The sequence below is a fragment of the Cibotium barometz genome, chromosome 19 (genome assembly GCF_041138505.1).
Source record: "Cibotium barometz isolate CiBa-2024 chromosome 19, ASM4113850v1, whole genome shotgun sequence".
Taxonomy (NCBI): domain Eukaryota; kingdom Viridiplantae; phylum Streptophyta; class Polypodiopsida; order Cyatheales; family Cibotiaceae; genus Cibotium; species Cibotium barometz.
The window spans coordinates 3,714,917-3,735,556 of record NC_141064.1 but is presented as its reverse complement, the minus strand read 5'-3'; the positions used below and the strand labels follow the sequence as shown (position 1 = coordinate 3,735,556).

At 46.3% G+C, this 20,640-nt stretch overlaps 2 protein-coding genes across 3 annotated transcripts in view; one reads left to right on the top strand and one right to left on the bottom strand.

The window, feature by feature from the left end:
• LYK3 (protein kinase family protein / peptidoglycan-binding LysM domain-containing protein) overlaps positions 1-20,640 on the top strand; it is a 101,007-nt gene that overhangs the window by 57,275 nt on the left and 23,092 nt on the right. For both annotated transcript variants that reach the window (XM_086813129.1, XM_086813130.1), the window contains one exon: positions 12,481-12,626. In XM_086813129.1, the coding sequence (XP_086669255.1) occupies positions 12,481-12,626 (146 nt within the window). The remainder of the gene's footprint in view (positions 1-12,480; positions 12,627-20,640) is intronic.
• Positions 17,832-20,080, bottom strand: LOC147628112 (uncharacterized). Its single transcript, XM_086813131.1, has 3 exons — positions 18,591-20,080; positions 18,115-18,460; positions 17,832-17,959 (listed from the first exon to the last, which is right to left on the bottom strand). Exons 1-2 carry the CDS (start codon positions 20,063-20,065, stop codon positions 18,115-18,117), a joined length of 1,821 nt encoding a protein of 606 aa, XP_086669257.1. The 5' UTR covers positions 20,066-20,080; the 3' UTR covers positions 17,832-17,959.

Sequence of the window (20,640 nt, the reverse complement as noted above, 5' to 3'; positions counted from 1 at the left end):
GAGGTGTAACACATGAAAGAGCTGCCTGATTAAGAACTATGCAAAACACAAGTTTAAACAGAGAGAGATTTCGTTGTAAAACAATGTTTTGTGTATATATGTATCAAGATGTACATAGATCCTACCTCCAAAAGGAAACACCTAAGCCTTAGAGCGTATGACCTGTCCCACCTATGAGGGGTCAGATGACTTATGATTGAACTGGCCCTTGCTATTTATAGGGTCATGGAATTGCTGCTACAACTACTGAACTGTTGTGGGCCAGGTCCTTGGATAGATAAATACGAAAAATCCCATAAAAAGCTGGTTAATGCCGGAAAGGCTCCTAATTATAGCCAAAACTTGAGAGTAGCATGTCCACATGTTGTGCATGTGACATCCCCTCCTGCTAAACTTGATGACGAGAATCCAATTGATACTGACATCTTTCCTTTATTGCATGTGGACTCCATCCTCGGCATTCTGCTTCTAGAACTTGAGGCACTCTTTGACCACTTGGATCTTGTCTTGAAAACCTTCTGTTGCAACCTTGGATTGCTCCAATCTCTAATGCTTTGTTTTGCGTTGAAAAATATACACTTGCTCTTCTTGTCCCCTTATTGGGCTGAAAACCTGTACCTTTCTTGGGTTGAGAGCTAGATCCCTTCTTGTAATCTATGACTTACATTGTCTTTGGTGCTGGCAGACTTGGTTGTCGGGCTGGTGGACTTGCTTTTAGGGTTGGCCATGCCCTCTTTTGCCTCAAAAGGTGTGTCCAAGTGCACCTATCCTTTTTTTAACCTTTTGGCTGCCTTTTTGGCCCATGTTTGGACCAAATAGTCCATGGCCCCAAAAAACATGCTCCATAAATTGATACTGCTAGTCACCTAGGGCCTTAGGCTCTGACACATATGGACACTTATTTGACACATTTGACTTCTACAAGCTTTGCCCAGTGTCTAGACATATCTGGCGGCGACCCTAATAACTGTCCAACACAACCTCACAACATTGCAACTTGCAAGTGGGTTACATTGCAGATGTGGGGGACCTGCACATAAAACTAACACTGACATACTTATGGCCTAGATGGTGCCTAGTGATATGTCCTTGGACAAGGGCTCACAACATGCACAACGCCCATCAAAATATGTCGTGAACGTACTAATTATTCTGAACGTCCATGTGGCACCCTAGTTCAACAGGTTTGCCAGTGAGATATATGTTGTCAAAGCAAGGGAGAAGGAAGCAATCAACAGAGGCAATGGAAATCTTGAAAGGCACATCAGTCGCACACACCTGAGAGAGGCTCAAGAGTTGGCGGTGGAAGCTCTCGTAAGAGTGGTGAGAGAGTAATCATTAACAAAAGATGTGTAACACCTAAAACAAAGGGCTCAAAATGGGTCCAAGCAATGTCTGCCATGTGTCTCTATAAATGTGGCTAAAAGTGGATGACCGGAAAGCAGACAGGCAGATGGGTAGGTCCGCCTTCTCTGATACCATATTGGAATTTTATGGCAAGGAATAGTGATAGCGGGTGTAGAGCATAGGAGAGACATGTTAACAATGAAAACATTGCAGATAGAAAAGTTGCACAACTCAATGATGAATGTAACGATATTTGAAATCTTCACCAAGACATGCTTTTGTAGGCTTTGAGCCTTATCTTATGACCCACCCAAAGAAATCACACACGCACACTAAGCTGATGACACGTCTCACTTATCCTATCTACTCATGAGAGGGTGTTCACACCTAGGGAAGTGTTCACACCTACTAACACACAAGCAGTGATACCTACAAGCTCCAAATCGCAACACTTTCCCAATAGGGCTTTGCTCTGAATAGCTCGGTCAATGATGCCTAGACCACCACGATGATGAGGTAGGCTTGGAGCTTTATCTTATGACCCAAAGAAATCACACACACACACACACTAAGCTGATGACACGTCTCACTTATCCTATCTACTCATAAGAGGTAGTTCTAAATCCCAACACTTTCCCAATAGGGCTTTGCTTTGAATAGCTCGGTCAATGATGCCTAGACCACCACGATGATGAGGGTGGATAATCACCCTCCATGCCCACACAGGCCGATCGTCTATCGTGACTCCTGCCCAAAGAAAGTCCCTAATCAACCGTTGCATCTGTCCAAGGCATGCCTTGGAGAACACCCAACAAGAAGTAAAGTACCACAATCACGTTGCCGATGAAGTGAGCAAAGGAGCTTCTTCCGAATGCCCAAAAGAAGAGAGGGAAGCTATTTTCAGGTGAGATCTGTCCCCACACGAAATCCAAAATATATGTCATAGTGCCACTGGGAATCCACCTGAAAAGACTCAATTCGACGCCAATTCACGTTGGGTGAAGATCCAACCCAAAACCCACAGGACTTGTGCTAGTTGATATGAGCGCCTGAAGTTAGGCAAAAGTCCTTAATGGCAAGCGCAAATTTGTGAAGATCCCCTCCCTCTCCTGAAAGGTAGGTGGCTGTGTCATATTTAACACACGCAATGACTAAACCAAACTCGACCTGGGAGTAGCCGTGCATAAGAGAATGAATGTTGGTGATTTTTCTGGGCTTGCCAATGAGGGCTACTTGCAGCAAATCTCAAATTTGACCACGTGTTGGGCGTCTCCCAACAATCTTGCAAACTAGAGAAGAGGCCATGAGGGAGGAGACTATAGATGCCAAGAGCTAGAGGTCTACTTCAGAGAATAGGCAAGGGGCGGCGGCCTTGGTGGGGGATGATGGAGCGGTTGCCATGGAGTCCTCCTGGATGGATAAATACCTGAGAAGACGACTCTCACCAAGAGATCAAAACCCGTGGCATCTTACCCTTCCAATAATTGACTCATATATGGCAATGATATCCCATAGCATGGAGTGATACAAAACTATCCATGGAAATCTTATCATGGAATATCAGAAGCATGAAACATGAGAGGAGCATCAGCCCCTAATAGATTGTATACCACTCTTCAAAATATCAAGCATGGGGCTAATGAGTATGGTCGAGAGGTCTCCCTCAGCTACGTCACATAGAACGGTAGCTCGATGGCGATGGTGCATGTCTTGGATCTAGAGTTGATGGCCAACGTCCAAGGACCCAGGGTGTGAGGCATGCTAGAATGTGGAGGCCAGGTTTGAGGTAGCTCCTCTTTGGCGAGGTGGGTCCGGAGAAGCCCTAGGTGGGTACACGGAATCGACTATATGGGTGTCCTCCTCCTAGGTCCAAAAGAAGCTGGTGATGGTTGGTTGGCGAGGGAGGGGTCGGGACGAAGCTCTCTTAAGAAAGTGTTTCTATGTCTACGGAGTTGGAGCAGGAAGAGCCCTTGGCAACATTGGTCTGGGAAGTCAATGATCTTGGAGAATGGGCCAAATCCCTCATGAAACAGACAGTGAAAGCTCTCGGGATCTCAGAGTATACTAGGTAGTGACTTATGTAATGCTCCTCTGTCTCACCCTGTGTGTGGCATAATCGGTAGATCCTCTCCTCCCTAGGTCTCCTTATGAGCGCCCTGGCTCTAAAGACACTCAACTCTTCCTGTCTCCACTCTGAAGTAGTGGGATGAAACTCGTATGTGGCCAATTGCAATCTGCATGGCATGGGACATGTGAACACTCTGGTAGCCCCCGGCTACTAGATGAATCGATCCTCAAGGAGCTTGAGGAAGTGATCTCTGTAGAAGTGAGCTTCAAAGGGGGGTGGCAGGATGGAGAAGTTGGGGAGAAGGTTTACCAAAGCCGGAGATCCGATCAAGTAATCCAAGGTGTTGGTACCTCCCGAGTAAGGGAAGGAGGTGAGGGCATTGGAGGAGGGCCATCGGGACTTTCGGTTATAGATAACAAGACCATGTGTAGCTCCCAGCTCTAAGAAATGTCTCCCATATATCGTGACCTCCTCATGGTGCTGTGATGATCTCTGTAACCCCATGTCAGTGATATCCAGCTTGTGTAGTCTGATAGGGTTATCCAGATCAAGTAGTGGGACCTGCTGACTCCCCGTCCTGGCGTTGAAGGCTCCGAGCAGGAGGACTTCCCCCCAGCTCTAATATCCCCATATAATGGTAAGTACGGTGACTAGCCATCCTGTGCGGCGCAAGGGGAGTGGCTCGGTGCAAAATGACACACAACAATGTGGATGACTTTGTCCCCGATAAGCTGTAGCCACACCCAAAGATACTGTGCATTCTCCATCCTTACGGATGATGTTGAGAATATGTCGGAGGTGGGGTCTAAAAAGGACAGCTACCCCTCCCGAGCTCCCGAGCCACAAACTCCTCCCGATGTGCGAGTCTCACTTCCGAAAGTTGACTCCCACTCATACTTGGCTATGTATGGTAAAACCCTTTGCGGGTTGGGATGAGTCTCTGTATAGAAAATGACATCTGTGCCCATGAGAATCTCACTGAAACCTTTTGGATTCGATCACACAATGCCATTACAGTTCCATACTACTAACTTGAGGTGTTTGGTCTCATAGACCTTGCGTCCCTATTAAGGATGGTGCTCAGCAATAATGACCCTGCCATCTCTGTAGACAGCCCACTTGCCCACTCTACGGGCCTCATGAACTGTCACCATCTCCTCACGCCCGGTGTGCCACCTATGCTGGGGTGAGATCATCCCCCATGTACACCTGTGTGCCCTTGAGGGAAGCCCCTCTGTCTAGAAAGGCCTATCTGGTGGTGGCATCAGTCATGTCATCCTTATGTGCCTCTATGTATCTACAAAGGGGGGCGGTCCCGTGCACTCCTATCATCTTGCAAAGCATCATGGCATCTGCCTTGGGGGAAGCCCCCACATTGGCACACGGAGGGCCCTATCCTTCCTGCATTTCTCCCCCTCGAGAGTCTCATGCATGATGCTCTCTAGGGGTTAGTGCTTCTTCCTCACCTCCACCCAGTCTTTCTTGGTGGTCTGCAGTTTTTCCCACAACTTATCGCTTGCAGCCTTCAGCTGCTCCAGGTCTGTCCTTAGACCCTCTTGTATATTCAGTTCTCCTTCCTCCACTATATGGTCTTTGACAGTAGCCTTAGGACTTTCATTTTTGCCCGGAGTTTCCCTATCTCTGGGGTGGCCTATGGCGTTGTCTGTTGTTGCATTTGGGTCTCTTTCAACGTCCGAATCTCCTCCTCCTCGTGATTCACCTTTGCCTCCAATTCGTCAATCTTGTTATTCTTGCCTTGTAACTCCTTGTGGAGGCCTTCAAACTGTTTTTCATGTTGGTTCAAGACCTTATCCAACACCTTCTGCTCGCCCAGCGCCTTCTTGGTGTTGTCCTCCAGAGTCTTGATGTATGCCTCCAGCTCTTGTAGGTTCATTCTCGCTATTCCCCCCTAGTTTCTGCCTTCGGAACATGAGAAGGGTAGGTGGGATAAGTGCTACGGAAGGAGTGCGCAATGCACAGCTCTGCAAGACAGTGCAACGCTGTGCACGGCAAGTCGAACAGGGCAGTGCGCCAGAGGGAAGGGGTGCAGACAGCGTGAGCAGGAGGATGGCCACCAGCATGCGCCCCGGGGGGGTCGAAGAAATGAAATGAAATGATATATTAACGTCTCTAAGAGGCCATAGTTGCCTATGAGACCAAAACTGAGAGTACATCTGAAGTTGGTGTCTCATCAAAGAGAACAAGACTAAAAAGTACAATAAACTGATTGTCCTACAGTTATGAGAACAAAACTGCAAGACTCCGAGATGATATTGAGTAGAAAATACTGGAAAATGTATATCAGGTAGATCCATGTATGCTGATCAGTTGAATTGTTGCCCTCTCCTTAGATCAAGTATCTCCGCCATGGGGCTGTCCAGAATGGAGAGGTTGTAGAAGCGAGGTAGGCACCTCCGATGCCGAGCAATAATGGCTCTGATCTGGCGATGGTGAGGATGTCGTGGTCGGGATCCTGGTGGGCGTGGCCGACGAGCACGACATAAGATAACTGCTCTATCAGTGTGGTGACTCCCTGGGAGCATGGTCGGTGCCCTGATGGCCCAATGGAGGAGGTATCAGGAGGTGTGTGGGCTGGGTGTTACCATATTATAGTAGTGATGTGTGTGAACACACTTAGGACCGCCGGGGCACTTTTTCCCTCACTAGGAGGTTTTTTCCCCCGTGCATTGTATATACGCCCATTATCTTCTAGGGCTTGTTATCTTTCATTTTTGGCACTCATAATACACTACTGTGTTGTGCTCAAGCTTCCTCATCTTCTTGAAGTTGTGTGTGCATTCCTGCAACCCTAATTCCAACAATTGGTATCAGAGCAGGCTTCCTCCTCCCGGGCAGCATCACCGGCACCTGCCGCTTCATCTCCTCCGATTGCGACGAGGTTTCACGAGCGTCTGCAGGTTAGTATATGCCGTGGGAAAGCCCGCAGGGCTTGGTCGTTTCAGAATTTTGATCTGAAGTCATTTCGCCCTCCGTTTTTGCATTCCAAGTACTGCGCAGGCAAAATCGTCCTACTGTGCAGATTTTCTGTCAAGATTAAAATCTGCAGGACAGGTGCCCATTCGTCTGTTTTGGGCTGTGCTACATAGCACAGGTCGATTTTATACAGGTTTTCCTCTTACAGACAGCATTTACATCTAGTAGTACAGTCATTGGCCATGGCTGACAACAATGATGTATTCCGCATGTTGGCTGCTGAGGATAAGTTGGATGGCACCAACTATCCATTGTGGGCATATATGATGCGACATGTATTGGTAGCAAAGGGGTTATGGAACATTGTGCAGGGTATTGATGCACGTCCTATTGTGGCTGGGAATGCTGCAAACACATCAGAAACAGGTACTGTTGATGATGGTGCAGGCACAAGTGCTGTAGCAGCTGTTCGAGAACCACCACTTTCAGCAGAGCAGATTCGTTGGGATGGTAGAGATGCGCAGGCTCATGCCTTGATTGCGCTGTCTGTCAAACGTACCATTATCCCACATATTCGCTCCTGCAGGACTTCTAAGGATGCTTGGGATGTACTTGCCACATTGTATCAGGCAAGAAATGAGGCTCGTGTTGCTTACCTCCGAAAACAGTTGGAGAGTGAGCATATGAACGAAGGTGATTCTATGGATAGCTTTTTGACAAAGATCAAGGATTTCAAAGAGCAGCTCATTTCTGCAGATGAAATCCTGTCAGACAGTTCACTTGTACAGACTGTTTTGAATGGTCTACCAGATTCTTATCAGGGTTTTGCTTCCACTCTTCGCTTGATGATGAAAGGCAATCCCAATGCCTTATCATTTGAGGAGTTAGTTTCTGTTTTGCTGCAAGAAGACCAGTCAAGGCAAAACAGGAATATTATGCGTGTCGCAGATCAAGCTTTCGTTGCTGGTCAGAGAAGCGGGAAAGGTAAAGCTGGCTTTTCTTCTAGTAAGCAGAAATCTGCAAATGCTGCGCAACCAAAGAAGGAAGACAAAGATGAGAAGAAGGGTGACAAACAGAAGACATTTTGCAAGTACTGTAAGGGAAATGATCATGTCATCAAAGCGTGTCCTAAGCTGGCTGCGAAAGAGGCTAAGAAGAAAGAGGCTGGTATGGCTGTTGCAGATGCCTCTCCTTCTAACAATGAATCTGCTAATGTTGTGCTAGATACAGAATGGGCATTCAATGCGCAGTGCAGTTATGACCCATCCTTGCATGACACATGTATGTCTGCAGTAGATTCAGATGTATGGTACTTTGACAGTGGTGCCACTAAGCATATCACCTCGCAGCGCAGTTTATTCACTTTCCTTGAGTCTGCTCCCACAGGGAATACTGTCACTTGTGCCAATAACTCCTCTTATCCCGTTAAAGGAGTTGGACAGATTGTGCTGAATGTTGCAAATGGCAACACCTTTACACTTTTTGATGCATTGTATGTGCCAGGGATCAAAAAGAATCTGCTGTCAGTCTCCGCATTTGCCAAAACAGGTTTGGTTGTAAAATTTGTGGATGACAGATGTACTGTTCATGATCTCTCTTGTGGTGACATCATTGTAGCATCTGGTTCACTATGTCGAGGGCTGTATAAGCTCAATATGAATGGCAAATGTGTAGAGGATTCAGCATGTGCTATTATGGATACGCAGGCTATTTCAGATGCAAAACTGTGGCATGCACGTTTTGGTCATCTGAATTTTGCAAGTTTGCTGCGCCTGCAGAAATCTGAAATGGTGTCTTCTTTGCCTAAGCTTGAGGCACCTGTCAAGCATGTTTGTGAGGGCTACATATTGGGTAAAATGCAGCGTGCTTCCTTTCCCAAAGATGGATCAGTGAGAGCTGAACGCAGATTGCAGCTTGTTCACAGTGATGTTTGTGGTCCCATGCAAACTCCATCATTTGGAAACTACCTTTACTTCGTGACTTTCATTGATGATTTTACCAGGCATGCATGGGTATATCCTTTGAAGGCAAAGTCCGAAGTGTTTTTGTGCTTCAAACAGTTTTTGGTTATGGCTGAAAATGTGTCAGAAAGTAAGATGGGCACCCTCCGTTCAGATCGAGGGGGGGAGTATATGTCTTCAGAATTTAATGCATTTCTGGCTGAGCGTGGGATAAAACACCAATGTACAGTGCCGTATACACCACAGCAAAATGGTGTGGCTGAGAGAAAAAACAGGTCTCTCATGGAAATGGCAAGATGTATGGTTAAGAGTCAAAGTCTACCACATGGTTTTTGGCTTGAGGCTGTCATGTGTGCCACTTATGTACTAAACAGGTGTCCCACCAAAGCATTACAGGTTGTCACTCCATATGAGGCTTGGCATGGCCGCAAGCCATCTGTTGGCCATTTACGTGTTTTTGGTTGCCTGGCATATGCATTAGTGCCTGTGCAACATCGCAGAAAATTGGATGACAAAGCTGTCAAATGTATTTTTGTTGGATATAGTGCTGAGAGCAAAGGGTATCGTTTGTATCATCCACAGACAAAGCGCATTTTGGTTAGCCGTGATGTTGTATTTGTGGAAGATGCAGTTCAGCCCTTGGTTTCATGTACTAAGGAGACAGATATCAGCTCACGTGATGTCTATGATACATTGTTGCCTCTTTTCAGTGGTGCACAGTCAAGTGCAATACCTCATGAGGCAGTTTTTCAGCCTATGCAGGTTTTAAATGATGGCACAGATCAGCCTATATCTGATGCAGATGTGCATGATGCACTTGAGGATGAGAGACAAGAGATTGAGGGCTCTAGGAATATGCCTAGATGGCTGGTGCAGACTTTGCGTGACAGCAAGTTGGATGCCCCTTTGTCTAGTCGCACTCGTTCTGGCTCTCATGGTGCCTCTTATGCGTCAGATTGTTATGCATTGGCTGTTTCTAGTATGTGCGATGAAAGTGAGCCTGTTTCATTTGATGAGGCACAAAGTTCAGAAAATTGGATGGCTGCTATGCAAGCAGAATACGATGCTATTATGAAGAATGGTACATGGTCTTTATGTGACTTGCCCCCTGGCAAGAAGGCCATTGGCACTAAGTGGGTATACAAATTGAAGCGTAAGCCTGATGGCACAGTGGATCGCCATAAGGCTAGGCTTGTTGCAAAAGGTTATGCTCAAGAGAAGGGCATTGATTTTGATGAGACTTTTGCTCCCACATGTCGTATGACCACTGTTCGTAGCATCTGTGCATTAGCAGCTCATAATGGTTGGAATGTACATCAGCTGGACATAAAGACTGCGTTCTTAAATGGAGATTTGCATGAGGAGGTGTATGTATCGCAGCCTCGTGGTTTTGTTCAAAGAGGGCAGGAAAACAAAGTGTGCAGGTTAAAAAAGGCTTTATATGGTTTAAAGCAAGCTCCACGAGCTTGGTATGAAAAAATACATGCATATTTGACTGCACATGGGTTTCAGAATAGTCCAACAGAAAGCACTTTGTATGCTAAACGTGTGGATGGTGTACATCTAATCATTGCTCTCTATGTCGATGACATGCTGCTCACAGGACCAAATGAGAGTCATATTGCTGATTTTAAGGCTGATTTGAATGCCTCTTTTGAGATGTCAGATTTGGGGCATTTGCATCATTATTTGGGGATACAATTTAAGCAGTGTGATGGAGGTATTGCTTTGTGTCAGACAAAGTATATTGAAACATTGTTGCGGAGATTTGGCCTTGAAGACTGCAAGCCTATTGCTACTCCAATGGAGACAGGTTTGAAGTTGAGTCTTCATGATGCTGGAGATCACTTTGATGTCACACTCTATCAGACAGCTGTTGGTTGCCTCATTTATGTATGCATTACGAGGCCAGACATTCAGTTTGCAGTCTCACAGGTGAGCAGATTTATGCATAGCCCAGGCATTAAGCATTGGCGGGCAGTGAAGCGTATCTTTCGCTATTTGAGTGGTACTCGGCATCTTGGGTTGTTTTATCCCAAGGGGGGATCATTGCCGCCAGATTTACATGCTTTTTCAGATTCTGACTGGGCTGGTTGTTATGACACACGCGTGTCCACGAGTGGTTTTTGCTTCATGCTTGGAAGCTCATGCATATCATGGTTGAGCAAGAAGCAGCCTACTGTGGCCACTTCTAGTTGTGAAGCTGAGTACAGGGCAGCTTTCACAGCTACGGTTGAGTGTGTGTGGCTCAGACGCCTTATGGCTGATTTGGGTGTTGGGCAGCCATCTGCCACCACCATCTTCACTGACAGTCAGAGCGCTTTGGCAGTTGCGCGGAACCCAGTGTTCCATGCTCGTACGAAGCACATTGAGGTGCACTACCATTATGTCAGGGAGAGACTCTCTGCAGGAGAGATCAGTTTGGCTTATGTGCCAACACAGGATAACCTTGCAGACCTTTTCACAAAGGCTCTGCCTCGTGAGAAGTTCGAAGCTTTTCGCAAAGCTTTGGGCTTACTCCCTTTTGTGGATTCGTCCACATAGCTAGACACTTCCCTATACATGAGTGCTAGCTCTTGTTCACCGCATCACTCCAAGGGGGATTTGTTACCATATTATAGTAGTGATGTGTGTGAACACACTTAGGACCGCCGGGGCACTTTTTCCCTCACTAGGAGGTTTTTTCCCCCGTGCATTGTATATACGCCCATTATCTTCTAGGGCTTGTTATCTTTCATTTTTGGCACTCATAATACACTACTGTGTTGTGCTCAAGCTTCCTCATCTTCTTGAAGTTGTGTGTGCATTCCTGCAACCCTAATTCCAACACTGGGTTGCTGGTGCTGGTGCCAAAGAAATCTGCCAGGGTCCTCTGTCTAGGTACATCATGGCTCGGCCTCCTGTCTGCCAAGAGGGTCTCTCTGTGTCTCCTGAGCTCAAATAGAAACAATCCGAGGCATCTCTGATCCTCAAACTCCATGACCCTGCGTAACGGCCCAAAAATCTCTCGGAAGAGGCAGTGATATCTCCCTCGGATCTCATAATAGACTGTACATCGGCAAATGTAGTGTTCCTCTGTCTCTACCTCCTGGTAGCATAGCTGACAAATATCCCATGTGATAGGTGTACATCCATGTATGCCGGGCGGGTGATAAAATCATTCGGTGAGAGGTGTAGAAAATGGCTCTTGTAATGAGTCATTTTCATGCCCAAGGGCTCAAGGGGGCTAGTCCATGTCCTCTCTGTGTCCACTCTGATGATATCCATCCTGATCACGCGGTTTTGCTCTGAGCGGGTGAGATCCAAAAATGGACAATCCAGACTGTACTGAAAGGGTGGTAGTGCCTCTATCCGCAAACCATGTAGGTCAAACCATGATCTCATCTGAGCGTACCAACAATGAGTATCTCCATCCTCTGCCAACTGTATGGATGAGGTCAATGCCAAACGGGAGTACCTTTGCTGAGGGAGCTCCCATAGCCGCTGTAAAAAGGTAACTGCCTGGAATAGGGCCTTGGTTACTACTGGTGGGGCACCCAGCTCAGCCCGAACAATCTCATGTGGTACTGATGATTTGCTCCGAATCATACGAGCAATCATCATAATCAGTGGTCTCTCCATTTGCCTCCATCCCTCATCTGTCCCTCTCTGAGATCTGTGATGTATACTGGGCCCCCAAATTGGAGTTCCGTACAGGAGAGTCGGTGTGACAAGCGTATCAAATAGCCACAATTTGGTGCGTGGCTCCTAAAACTGTATGTGTGCACACTGCCTCTCAAGTGCCCCCAAGGCTACATGCCCTCGAAGAGAGAGAGAGAGAGAGAGAGAGAGAGAGAGAGAGAGAGAGAGATTAACGTCTACAGAAGACACCAAGGTTCTATGAGACCATAAGTAATACAATGATACCATGAATATACTGAGCCATGGAAGAACTGAAAAAGAAATGAAAAAAATAGAAAAAACACCAATGTGTGTATACATCCAGAGATCATCCCGAGAGAGAGAGAGAGAGAGAGAGAGAGAGAGAGAGAGGACCTATAAGTAGTATGCTCTTCGCTTTTGGGAACCATTTTCTATTTTTCCAAATTTCAAAGTGGGTTTTGTGAACCATGATGGTTATTTCTAAAGATTTACATCTTGGAGTAATTTTCAGTGATTTTTCTTTACCAGAGATAATGAATGCGGGCATTAGTGCGGAAAAGCCAGTTGTTTATGCCTATGAAGAGATGCTGAGTGCGACAGATAATTTTAAAGAGTCTAACATTGTTGGGCAAGGAGCATTTGGCATTGTTTATTATGGAATGTTAAGAGATCAGGTAGGATTGCGAGCCCTTCAACACTTGCTCTTTGAATCATATATTTTTTAACTAGATTCTTAGGAGCTGTTTTTTGTTTTTGTGATTTGAAGTCTTGTGAGAAGAATCTCGTGGAGTCTCACACTTGAGTTTTTGTTCTGTTTGGGAAATAATATGAACCTATATTTATGCCATATTGACGGCATGCATATTTCTAGTGAAGTCTTTGTGTGCAAGTGTGGCCAGCTTGTTTTTTTTAATTCTTTCTACTGAAAGGGGTGCACTTAGCCCAACCGGCTACTTTGCATGTGTGTGTGCGCACTCTTGTGTTCTCTTTAGGGCTAACCATCATCATGATTGAGTGTGCGGTGGATGTAAGTGAAAGGGTGGTTCAGCCCCCTCTTTTGGTAAAGATGCTAACAAGGGTGACAATGAGAAGCCCAAGAAGGAAAAATGCAATTACTGTCGCAAACAGGTCATTACATCAATGACTGCGGGAAGTGCCTTGCAAAGGAGGAGGTGAAGAAAGATCCAGGCATGGTTGTGGCTGATTTTCTTAGTGCCTAGTGCTAAGAAGAAGGAAACCACAAACTATGCATAGGATGATTGGGCTTTCAATGTGCAATGTAGTTATGATTCTTCTTTACATGATGTATGCATGTCAGTGACAAACTCACGTGTATGGTACTTTGACAATGGTGCTAGTAAGCACATAACTTCTCGGCGTGGTTTGTTTTGCTCTCTTGAGTTTGTCCCTCAAGGAGGCATTGTCACATATGCAAACAACTCCTCTTATCCGGTGAAAGGAATTGGAAAGGTTGTGCTCATTGCTACAAATGGTGGAACAATCACTTTGTGAGAAGTCTTATTTGTGCCAGGCATTAAAAAGAACTTGTCGTGAGGCTTTGCCATTACTAGGGTAGGCCTTGTTGTCAGATTTGTAGACAACAGATGCACAGTCCATGAAAAGGTTCATGGTGATACTATCATTGTCTCGGGTACATTATGTCATGGTTTTTATAGGCTAGATGCTTATGAGATATTGGCACGAGGCATGTTCTAATGTTGCCACACATGCTATGAGTGATGTGGAGCTATTTCATGGTCTTTATAGGCTGGATGCTTTTAGAGATTGGCACATGAAGCATGTTCTGTTACTGCCATCATTGCCTCAACTACATTATGTCATGGCCTTTATAGATTGGATGCTTATGAGAGATTGGCACATGAGGCATGTTCTATTACCGCACACGATGCGGAGCTATGGCATTCCCACTTTGGTCACTTGAATTTTGGTAGTTTGTTATGCCTTCAAAGATAGGATATTGTGTCAAAGTTGCCACAGCTTGGAACCCTTGTCTAACATGATGTGAGTGGTGTATTTTAGGCTGTGAGTGGGTGCATTTTAGGCAAAATGCAACGGGCATCATTCTCGAAAGATATATCAGTAAGGCTGTCCAGAAGTTACTTAGAGAAAGAACATGTCACTTATGGAAATGGCAAATTGCATAGTTAAGATTTGTCTCACAATTTTTTTTTTTAAAAAAAAAGGAAGAGACTTCTATTAAGTATAAGAAAAACATACAACAATCACAGCTATAAGCCGGAAGAGACCACTGAGGAGCATCATGATGCCATGTAAGACCTGTGGTACTAGAGGAAAAGAAGATGCCATGGTTCCATTCCCGCATAAATATCACACGCTTCGCTTGCGCAGAACGAGAGGGCCCTTGAATGCGAGCCCAAGTAGCCATAAGAGTGTGGATGATATCACCCCATATAGTACTAATGCATTGAGACCCAAAAATCTGGACACCCTCAATAGCCTCCGTGCATCTAGCTCTCTAGATCTGCCATGCTGTAATAAAGGCAATAATCTCCCAACTGGTGTCAATCCTCTGTCTAGGGGGTGTATAACCAGAGTGAGAAACATCCTGTAATAGACCATGGTGGGCAATACCTCTACGAATGAAAAAAACAGAATCTGTACCATTGCCCTCATAAAAAAGTTGCAGACCGGACTGGGAGAGCCAAGCAATTGCCCCCCAAGTCACATGCATGGCTCGGCCACTCAATTTGCCCATAAGTTGGGCTATAGGACCCCAAATCTGCTATGCAATGCTGCACCCTTATAGACAATGTTGTACGGACTCAGAATCTGCTGCACATCTAGGATAGGAAGGCGCTACACGGAAAACTGATCTCCACTTATTGGTGGGAAGACCACCATGTAAGAATAACCAAAAGAAATGAGAGATCTGGCTCCTTCTGTATGAGTGCCAAAGTCTATGCCAATATCTGCGCTGTATCACTGGAGAAATATCATAGCTCTCCCAATGGGGCCTGAGAGTAGGGATCCTATGCATCTGTCGAGTGAGGAGAAGCCTGGCATTCCGAACAGTGAAACTGAAAAAAGGAAGACTTTTCAAAGGATCGAAGGCATCAATCCACTCCCACTCTCCTGGATCCCACTGAAGATATCTGATAGGACTGCCACCATATAGCCACAAACACCAAGAGCCATGAGTCACTATCTGAGGAGAAGGGTCAATGAACCAATGCTTCCCCGCGGCGAGCGACCAACAATCCTCACTGGACTAAGCCTAGTGTTTGGTATGATCTCCTCCATACTATATCTCCTCAATCTCCCACCAGGCATGATAGAATACATGAGGAAATCTGTATACTCTTGGCCTGGCAGAGCAATGACCTGCAGAGGTATGCCTATCCTCGAAAAAACTCCCAGCCAACTTGGATGATAGTCTCCGTGAAAGGTCCCAGAAAGCCACGAATGCGAGAGCCCCTAAGATGCTGAGTGGATGCAACTCTTCGATCCTCCGGAAGACTCTTAAAGGTCTTCCAAGCAAGAACTGTGTATGCGCATCTCTCCCATCCTGACTATTGCATATAACGAGATGCTCGAAGTGGCCGACCAACCTCATCCCTAATGAACTCGTTCCACATAATAGGTTGTCGGTCAGCCTCGTCCAAAGACCTAGGAAGCCTTTGTCGCAAAAAATATCTCATGCTTCTCCATGCTCTGACAATGGCTGCAATAAGAGGGGAAGATGGTGCCCTAATATCAGCCTCTGTGAACAAAAAACGTGTGTTGGGCATCCAGTCTCTCTCGACTGTGGGTGTACATCTGGAAATCTGAGACAAGAAAAAATCCTTCCAAGGCTCAGTGCCTGGTAGGAAACCTCTGACCACAAGAAAAATTGATGATTCTCCTGGCCAGTGGGGGTGATGAGCGATTGGCTGTGGCAGAAAAAGCCATAAGACCAATCAGGAAAAGTGGGCAGCCGACTTGAATCCAGGTAAAATAGCTGCTAGGAAAACGGGAGCAGAGGAAGGGGGGCAAAGGCGGGGAGCAGCTGGGGAAGCAAGGGCAAAGGGGCAGGCGGGGGCAGCAGAGGGGTAGGCGGGGACTGAAGAAGGCAGGGGGCGGGCAGCAAAGGGGGAGGTGGGGCAGCAAAAGGGGGGCTGGCGGGGGCAGCAAAAGGGGGCTGGAGGGGGGCAGCGAAAGGGCTGACGGGGGCAGCTGAAGGTCAGGCGGGGCAGCAAAAGGGGTAGGCGAAGGTGAGGCGGTGGGCAGCAGAGGGGGCTAGCGGGGGTAGCTGAAGGGCAGGCGGGGACTGAAAAGCTAGCGAAGGGCAGAAGTTGGGCAGGCGAAGGGGGGTGCGAAGGCAGCAGATGGGCAGGCGAAGGCAGCAGAGGCAGGCGGGAGCAGCAAAGAAACAGGCGGAGGCAACAGAGGGCAGGCGGGGGCAGCAGCGCAGGTTCACGTCATTTGCCTCACAGTTTTGGGATGGAGGGGCTGTTATGTCCTCCACTATGTGCTTAACAAGTGTTCCACCAAAGCCCTACAGACATTGACGCCTTATGAAGTTTGTAATGACAAAAAGCCGTCAATTGCTCACATGCGTGTGTTTGGGTGTCTTGCTTATAATGGGAGTGCAAGCATTACCCATCACTAGAAGGAGTCATTTAGCCAGATTTGAGCTTTGTAAAATGCAATAAGCAAGTAAACGCCATAAATTCTATCTAGAAATCTTAACAACATCAAGTGGGAGTAATAAAACGACTACACCTTGAATCTAGCTGAAGGCCTACATTTTGGGGAGAGAAAGTGGGTCAAAAGGAGAAAATAGTGGAGGATTTTGAGGGAATCAAGCTTGGCTCCTTATGCATGTAGTGTGCCAAGGTTTATGTGTACGTACTGTACATTGTGTATATGTACGTACTGTACGGTGTTCCGTACAGTAAAATTTTTTATGTACGTAAAAATACGTACCATTGGCAAACAATAGGACATTCAACACCTTTCTACATTTAAGGTACATAAAAGTTTGAAACATTCAAGAATCAAAATAAACCAATTTGCATGTAGTATGTACTAATTTCAAAACACACATCATATACTTGAAAGTTGACACAATGGCTGTCAAGACAAAATAGACGTAGAAAGGCTCATACTAGAGCATACAAATAACAAATGTCTGATGTCAACCTAAAAGGCTCATACTAGAGCATACAAATAACAAATCATAAATGTTTGATGTCAAGAGTCAAGACTCAAAAGTATAAAACACTAAGCAATAACAAAGAGTCTCGACTCTACTCTCGAGACTCTACTCTCTGAATCTCAAAACTCCTCATCGGATGAGGATGATGACACTCCTGAAGAGAGCAAGTCCCCATCTGTCAGGACGTTGCCCTCTTCATCATACTCTGGCTCTGCCATCATACTCTGCTGTCCTGGATCATCATCCTCCGTAGGCTGAATGAGAGGAACAGCCTCATTTGCCCGTCTCCGAGGAGTACGGACAGGAAGCTTTCCTCGCCGAATGGTCTCTCGTCGTGAAACTTCTGGACCTGCATCTCGCCCGACTAACAGGAGACTGAGAACTCGCGCACGTGACCTCGTCACACGTCGATCCACACTCTCCAGCTCTCTGTGCAGCATGCGAATAATCTCCTCCTGATCGTTTCTCACAAGCTGCTGCTGCTACAGCTCAGTCTCCTCTGCACTCCCCTCCGAGACCAACTTCAATTTTGATGGATCTGTCTGTTAAAAAACAAAATGCAATTCAGTGTTCACATTATTAACAGCGTAGAAAGTAGTAATTAGTAATTACAAATATTCGCTTGTAATATGTATAAACGCTAGCCCAAAGTTTCAACTTTCTAACCTGCTTGGGTGTCCCCAAAGCGTGGTAATCTCGCACAAGCTTCATATTTGCTCGGCAGTAGACCAATCTCTCTAGCTGTGCAGTGCTGAGTCGATTACGGATCTTCGTGTGAATTAGCGAATAAGCGCTCCAATTGCGCTCGCATCCACCAGCAGAGCAATCCTACATGTCACATGTGCATTGTGACGTGTCAATGGTGACAAATTACAATGGACATTGGACATGGTCATAGACAATAGACATTGATGATTGGACAATGAACCATGGTCCCAGGTCCATAACACATGTATGGAAAATGTAAAGATAGAAAACTTTACCTATGAGAGGACACGTAAAGCGATACGAGTGAGCTTTGGAAGACCTTGTCTTCCATAACTCTGCCACCATGTAAGAGAGAACTTCGTTGCCTCCGGCCTCAACGCCACAGCTCTAGTAAAGGATGACCCTAAATTATTTTCATAGCTTGCGAGCTCTGCATCAATGTCCAACTGCTCATCCTCCTCGCAAATCAAGCCAATGTACGCATCCTTGCCCTGTAGTAGACTCCTGTCATTAAAAAGAGTTGGCTTCTTGTAGAAAGGATGAAGCAATGCAGCCATCGCATGAATGGGCCGACTCATAAATGTCCATCTCTTGTCTACAATAGCCAAGATCTCTTCCCGACTGTAAAAGCATTGACGCAACATTAGTTAATAGGCTGAATTTTGATTATAGTATTTACTATTATACATTATAGTATTATACTAAATATTTAATAGACTCTAGAGTAGTCATTGCAGAAGCAAGTACATACCGATCAAGCGCCAGTGATCTGCAGCCTCTGATGTGTGTCTTCATCTCTGAGAAGAGATGATAGACTAGGCCCATGGTGGAGCCCTCCATGTCTGTGACACGCAGCAACACATAAATTGGCTGCAATGCTACTATCATAGCCTGCACCTCCGACCAAAAGGACTCATCAAGCACCCGCCGCTGTATGTATCTAGTGGACTCCTCTTGTGCGTGATGCATCTCTCTCCACTTCGGGTCCACTACTGTCTGTAGAAGTGGATCCCTCACTGCATAGAGTCGCTGCAACACAAGATACATATATGCAAATCTGGTCTTCAAGGGCCGCACCATGTCAAGTGTACTGTGACTCCTAAAGATAGCCAATGCCTTGTGCTTTTTGCGGAAAAAAGTAGTCATTTTTGTGGCATCGGAAACAATAGGCAACACCCATGTTAACTTCCCAATGTCCTCCATCAACAAGTCAAGACAGTGAGCTGCACATGGAGTCCAGACAATGTTCTTAAACTCTGCCTCAATCATCTCACCCATAGCCTTGCAATTGGAGGCGTTGTCAGTAATAACCTGCACCACATTCTCTGGGCCAACCTCAAGTATAGCCTGCCGGATGTGCTCATAGATAAACTCACATGTAATCCGCTCTCCAGCCTTTCCTGCATCAACAGCACGCAAGAAGTACGTGCCAAGGCAAGACGACACAAGAATATTAATGATGTGTCGCCTACGAATGTCACTCCAGCCATCTGAAATGATGGTGCACCCAAACTGCCCCCAACCTGCCTTCACTGGTACCAATGCCTTATCTATCAATGCTTTCTGCTCCTCAAGCGTAGTGGTCCGCATCTTATTGTATTCCAACCCCGACCAATCCTCTGTGTGTCCAACCTGGGCTATGGCTCTGACCATCCTCTGCCACTGCTCAGTCCTCAAGACATGAAAGGAGATGTTGCACTCAATGAGAGTGCGAGCAATCTCCATCTCAGCCACTTTCTGGCGCTCCTTCACCCAAGAAAGAGAGGCCACTCGAGAAGGCAAGGTAGTCTGCCTTGGTGCATGCATCTCTCCATCATCCTCCACATAGTCCTGCTGCTCATGCATGGTACGAGCCCTCTTCCTACTGCCAGTGGGCTGCTCCTCCTGAACCTGTGAAGAACCACCCAAGTCTCCCAAGAGTGCATCATGGAGAGCATCGTGTGTCTGTTGACTACCTTTCACCTTTTTCCCTGCACCCATTGCTGGAAAATTCTCAGCAATCAACTTATCCCTAATGTCCTTTGGTACTGCCTTGCACCCTGCACAGTTATTGGTTGTGCCAATGCCTGTCAAGTGCATAACGACGCGAGAAATGGTACTGGTGAGCTGAAAGTTGCAATACTTGCATTGCCATCGTCGCGTGCCAGATCCAGCTTGCCCTCGCGTGTTGACAATGCGGATCACATTGGTGTGCTCTTGCCAATACGGGTTAGTTGGCTTAGGCATGATGGCTCTTGAGACGTTTGTCTGCACCTGCCAAGTGCGCAGCACATATGCAAGAGAAAGAGATAAGACTCAAGACTCAAGAGGGAGAGAAAGAGAGAGAGAGGAAGATGCTCAGTTTACCTACACGCACGCCTGGCGGCAAAGTTCCAACGCTGTGGTCGCCTGGTCTTTTTCGAAATCTTTCTGCTCTCGCCTCTCTGTAACGCACGCTCTCTGGAGTCCAATAATTAAAGTTGAAAGGCCTAGTATGTACCCAAAGGCCAGCCGCCAGGCGGGCGCTCATTCATACACGCTCGGCGATTTTCAGCCAAAAAAAACCCACACGTACGGATCGATCCGTACGTGTACGGATCCGTACAGTACGGCCGTACGGTACGGATCAGATCCGTACGTACGTATATATCAACGAGTGTGCCTATAAAAGAGGCTTTATTTTATGGATAAATAACTGGTGTTTTGCTCAAATCCACCTCATCGGTCATTAGTACTCCATTAATTCTTAAAAGTGTTATCCATCACTTCAACATATAACTTTAACATATTTTGATACATAGATTTTCACCATTTTAATAATG